Raw genomic sequence first — 5,634 nt, forward strand, 5'->3', positions numbered from 1 at the left:
ACTTGTGACCCCATGAGGGACTTCATGCTTTCTGAAGAAATGTAGCCTATGAGAAGCTCTCCCATTGGAGGAATTCATGGAAGACTGTCTCTTGTGGGAGGGATCCCAGGCTGGAACAGGGAAGAGTGAGAGGAAGAAGTGGCAGAGACAATATTTGATGAAGCGACTGTAGTACAGTACAAATATGAAACAAAATCCTACAAAACAGTTCTGGAATAATTTGCTGCTTCTGAGCATAGTCTGTAGCATTGATGCATTTGTATGTGTTAAAGCAGCTTCGGGGCTAGAAACTCTTACCTGTAGATACACAAGTTATTTAAAATTCTGTTTTCAGAAAGTGTTTTCATTGTGCTGATAACAGAGAGACATGCCAAAAATCACTGTAACCAGACTTAAATAACTTGCATACCTTTGTATTTCAACCTCTGCCTGAAATCAGAGTATGCTACTTACAGTAGCATACTTACAGATGTTGAAGCCCACAGCTGGACAGAGACAAAAAACGTTTAAATAAAAAACTGCATATTTTATTTTTAGCTTTAAAGATGCATGTCTAAACAATCAGTAGAAAAAAAAAAGTAAAAAAAGTAAACACCAGCATTTTGTAAAATCACATTGAACTAATACAAGACTTAATACAAAGTTTTCATACACGACTCAAATGCAGTTTTCAAAGAAAAAGTAGTCTGGTCTTCAAGACCACTTCCACTTGAAAAAAATCGTTAAGTACCCACAGATTTTAACTATAAAACAAGGATACATTCTTTCTTTTTTCTTCCATTTATGGAGTTGATTGCCACAAACTTCAATCATTTGCCAGTGAAATTCTCATAGTCTCAGTTACAGAACTGAAGAGAACTCATACAATTCCATGACTGAAGTCTTTCCATTTTCAGTACACACTCAAGTCAGCACTTGTCACATATCCTTAGACTGATCATCTTCTTCAAGTTTTCTGATTTCACTCTTTAAACAGTTGATGGTTTCACGACTTGCTTTTAGTCTTTCTTTAAGCTCAGCGATTTCAAAACTAGTCTTCTTTTTGGCAGCTTCGAGCTTTTCCCTGGTTTTCACTTCAAGATCTGCAACTGTGGCGGTGATAAAGGAAAAAATATATTTTAAGTGCCATGAAATTTCTTTTTTTTTTTTAATTGAAAGAGTAATTTGGATAGCATTTGCCCTGAAAAAAAACATCTGTTACTGTTATCTTTAGAGATTCAATGCTTGTATTTGAAATGGTATCCACATAAGAATCTGAATTTTAAAAAAAAAAAGTTTGTTTTGCAGCCTCATTCAGCCCTCAGCCCATCAGTTTTGCGGATAGCTATACAATTCATAAAATAATTTTCTACTTTTTTTTTTTTTTTACAGATTAGGTGAAGAAAATAAAATCTGACATGGTGACAGCAAATACATGAGAAATTACAGAGAACTATGAATACATGGTGCCCAGTGACAGCACACAAGGCCACAGGCACAAACTGAAACATGGCAGGTTCCCTGTGAACATCAGGAAACTTTTCCTGTGAAAGTGACCAAGTGGTGGCACAGGTTGCCTAGAAAGGTTGTGAAATCCCCATTATTGGACACATTTAGAAGCCATCTGGATACACTCCTGGGGAGCCAGCTGTAGGTGGCCCTGCTAGGGCAGGGTATGGACATGACACACCCAGAGGTCCTTTCAAGCCTTCACCATTCTGTGGTTCCTTCTCCATGTAACTGTAATAATTTTCTATCTCTCACTGGAGTTTACTTCTACAGATCTGAAAGTTTCAGTTAGGTTGCCCTGCTTTATGAATATCTGACATCAAGTACCTATTTTTTACTATTTTTACATGCACAAGTATATGAAGGCTGTGGAGATCACTCATATCCCATACATTACATAGATGTGGGCAGTGGCAAATATTATCTGCTTCATTAGCACACTTTAAGGAAGTATTTATACGAAGAAACCACACTGAGTTTCTACCTACTGTCTGGAGAAATATCCAAAAATTTTAAATGAAAAAAGTTTTAATTTGGATGTTTTTATCCATCATATTATAAAACATTTTCTAAACAAAAACTGTAACATGCAACAATAACAAAAATCCACCTCAAGACTGGCTGAACTAAGGCAGGAAATACAAGTAGCTCACATACCCACACAGCCAAGCAGACATAAGGCAAATAGGAACCCTAACTTTGAAGAGCTTCAAATTCATAATCACTCTCCACTCATAGCTCTGCTGGCCAAAGACTAAATGACATTTGTTGCTGGGTGAACATAAGGCCAGGTGGGGTGGACTACAATGGATTAATGTTTGTAATTAATAGGGCAGGATTTTGGCTCAATAAATACATCTACCCTCAGAAAGCAAATAACAGATGAAATACAGAAGATCAGAATAGAAATAATCACTAAATGCAGTACAGCTTATGAACCAATGGATCTTTAATTTAGTTTCCTTAGTGCCCTTAATATTTGGAGACAAAATGGATAAAAAGGACAAAAAAACCATTATGCTGTACTTAAGAAGAGCTTTCAGACACTACTCTTTATCCACAAAGGGTTGCTGCTTTGACTTAAACATCACTAACTGTTCTGTACTTCAGGCCTTCAAGTGTGACCTTTGTTTGTAGTGCTGAAAAGAACTTTACCATAAGGTGGACTTAATTTATCCTCTGTTTTAATTAATTTCAAAGATGTCAGACTAGGTGTAGTTAATGCCACCACTCTTCATCCCAAGTAATTCCTAATTCCTTTTTTTTTAGAGCCATAGGGATAAGAAAACCTTAGAAGATTTCAGGTAAGTATTAATACCTTTGCAAAAGTTGAAGTTAAATTTAATGCAAAATTCCCACCTTTTTGCAGCATCTAAATCCATTGTACTGTTACAGTCCCCCCCCAAAAAAACACATTGAAAGTAAATCAAACTACTGTTATTTCTAAAGTTAAAATATTTTAATTTTCAACTTACACTCTGTTTCGTGTTTATAAGCACCTAGTGTTAGTTGACGAGACGTTGTTAACAGCTGCTGCATCATTGCAGTAGGATCTTGAAATATCTAATGAAGGAGAAAAATACATGACATCACCAATACTCTTCAAAATAAAGGGAGGATTACATTAAAAATGCTCATACCATTTCATCATAGAATTCAGAAACTACCGTTTTCTTCCCCAGGATGGCATTGGTATCCGACTGAAAAAGCTTCAGCAAGTGATATAAAGTTACCTATTCAAAAGACAGAATTTTATTAATTTAAAAATTTTTGCGAAATAGAAAACTTGTTCTACATATCAACAAGTAGTATTTGTTCCTACAAAATAACTGTATAGATTTAAAAATGTTTTAGGAATGCAAATATAAATGTCGTATAGCTTCAGTAGAATTACTTTGAATTTAACATTAACTGTTAAAACATGCTAACTATCTAAAGGCCTCTTGAGACTTTAAAAATGTCTGGGAAAGTGGTTTAGGACTGGTATATAAAAAATACTAATACCACCATTTTCAAGTGGGTGATTTAATTCAAATTTATTTTCTCAATTTTCAGTTAGAAAGAGCTTTCTGTGACCTTATCCTCTATTCCTGAGAAAACGAAGCACTAGGGAAGCTGTGAATCATTTTTCACTGAAATCTCTCTTTCTGGGGTTACTCTTCCATCCCTGTACTGCAAATGGCAGGGTGGGGAGAGGACTGGAACCCTCTGTGCAGCCCTGAGGAGCCACTGACCACCTGGCCCATGGCCTGGGAAGGGCACACACAGCCCACGCTTCTCCCCTTCCACACACAGGCCCAGGAGCCGTGATGGAACAGAGCAGTACCTGACTCCCCTCGGGACCTCCTGGAAAGGAAGAATGTGACAGGCTCCCAAACAGCCTTCCAAGAACAGCAGCAAAGAAAAAACACCCAACCAACCTTAGGACAGCTTGGTCAAGCTGTGAATGGAATTAATAAAAGTCAGGGTGCTACGGAGCCCAACAGCACGGGAAACCCATCGTTACCAATCGCCACATATTCCAGAAAAACACAAAATTCAGTCTCACTCTCATTCAGCAAAAAATGGATTAAAAAAAGGATTGTTTTGTGTTTGATGTGACAGAAGGAACTCAATCCTTCCAGAAATAAACATCCTTCTCCCTAAAATAGAGTAATCAAGTTTCCTACTAGACCTGGATAAACAAATCTACAAGGTATGTCTAAAACACAGAAATGGAAGAAAGAAATTAATTCCAGTACTTTATGCAACTACAGATTTTTTAACCTGATCTTCTTAGGCAGAGACTTATGCTAGCATAGTAGCCCCGCTGCTTTTTGACTGATTTTGATCTGACAGAAAAAATAAAAATTAAAATACTCAAATATCCTAGAACTTGGAAGCTATGTGGAAGAGAAATCCTCAGTGCGTGCTCAACCCAGGTAAGGTGCAACATGTGGTCACATATTAGTAAATGTCAGAGAAGCCAAGCACAGGAAAAGCAGTCATGAATACCAGGAGTGTAGCACAGAAAGAAGAAAATGTGACCAATCCTTAAAATAATTTTCTACAAGAAGAGACTTTTATTACAATGAGACTTATTTCGTCCAGCAATTTCCTAGAGCTGTAGGCCGCCATAATTAATTATTTAAGCTTTGTTAAAAGTTCAGTGTACTTACAGGTCTTTCATTTGGATCAATGAAAAATATCTTAATGATTATTTCAAATTCACCCCAGCCTGTTTCGGTGATTTCATATGGTGGTTTGGTAACAACTGCAAGAGGCAACACAGAATTGTTAATCCCATGATAAAGCCAGAACAAAAGCCTGGTTCTAGGAATGACTGCTGAAAAGCAAAACCCACCTCTTAAAGGATTACCGTAGCTTTCATGCAACTTGAATTGAATTTTTTTCACATATGCAGACATGTCCTAAAACAGAAACATTGTTATTTCTGATTATTATTATTTCAGCACACCAAGCTATTATTCAGTCATTTATCCTATGTGCCTGGATTCCTTCTGATTTTAAATAGTATTTCCTCTGACTTCAAGCACAGAAGGAAAGCAAAGCGGTAAATCTAAAAATTAGTTCTCGCACACAGGTCTGTTAGTGCCTCATCCCCATGAATGTACTCCAGTCTTCCCCTACACTGGAAAGATCACTCCAAACAACATAAATGGAAGCATGCCTTTCCCATGGTCTTCCTCTTTGGAAACCCACCAGCCTCTGTGTTTTCTCGGCTTACAGCCCTTTCCTCTAATCCCGGCTTTTCAAACCCCCACGTCCCGGGGTTGCTCGGCAGGAAAAAATCTCTAACATCACGGAGTGCAACCCTTAACCCAAGGCCACCACCACTAAGCCATGACCCAGGCACCACATCCACAGGCGTTTTGCACATTTCCGTGGATGGCATTCCCGGTTTCCCAGCCCGCCTGTTCCAAAGCCGGACCAGCCTTTCGGCTCTGCTGTACCTCGTTCCGGTACGGCTTCACATACACCGTCCACTGGTGAGTGTGACCATCCTCCTCTCTCTTCTTCCCAAAATACCGCGCGACGTTCCCGTACACGATCGGCTTCACGATGGTAACGCCCTACAGAAAGGAGCACAAGCGGACAGGGCGCGTTCAAAGAGGCGCGTTCAGAGAGGCGCTGCCGTACCGCGCC

General features: G+C 38.6%; 1 protein-coding gene across 1 annotated transcript; it reads right to left on the reverse strand.

The window, feature by feature from the left end:
• Positions 1–505: 505 nt before the first annotated feature.
• On the reverse strand, positions 506–5,561 carry YEATS4 (YEATS domain containing 4; the record flags this gene model as incomplete). Its single annotated transcript, XM_031055613.1, has 7 exons — positions 506–1,088; positions 2,964–3,051; positions 3,129–3,221; positions 3,815–3,928; positions 4,647–4,741; positions 4,832–4,898; positions 5,442–5,561. Coding segments are annotated over 7 exons (747 nt in total), but the record flags the coding sequence as incomplete, so codon positions are not given.
• Between the last annotated feature and the right edge of the window lie 73 nt (positions 5,562–5,634).

This window comes from Geospiza fortis, unplaced genomic scaffold (assembly GCF_000277835.1).
Source record: "Geospiza fortis unplaced genomic scaffold, GeoFor_1.0 scaffold166, whole genome shotgun sequence".
In the NCBI taxonomy this organism is placed as follows: Eukaryota; Metazoa; Chordata; class Aves; order Passeriformes; family Thraupidae; genus Geospiza; species Geospiza fortis.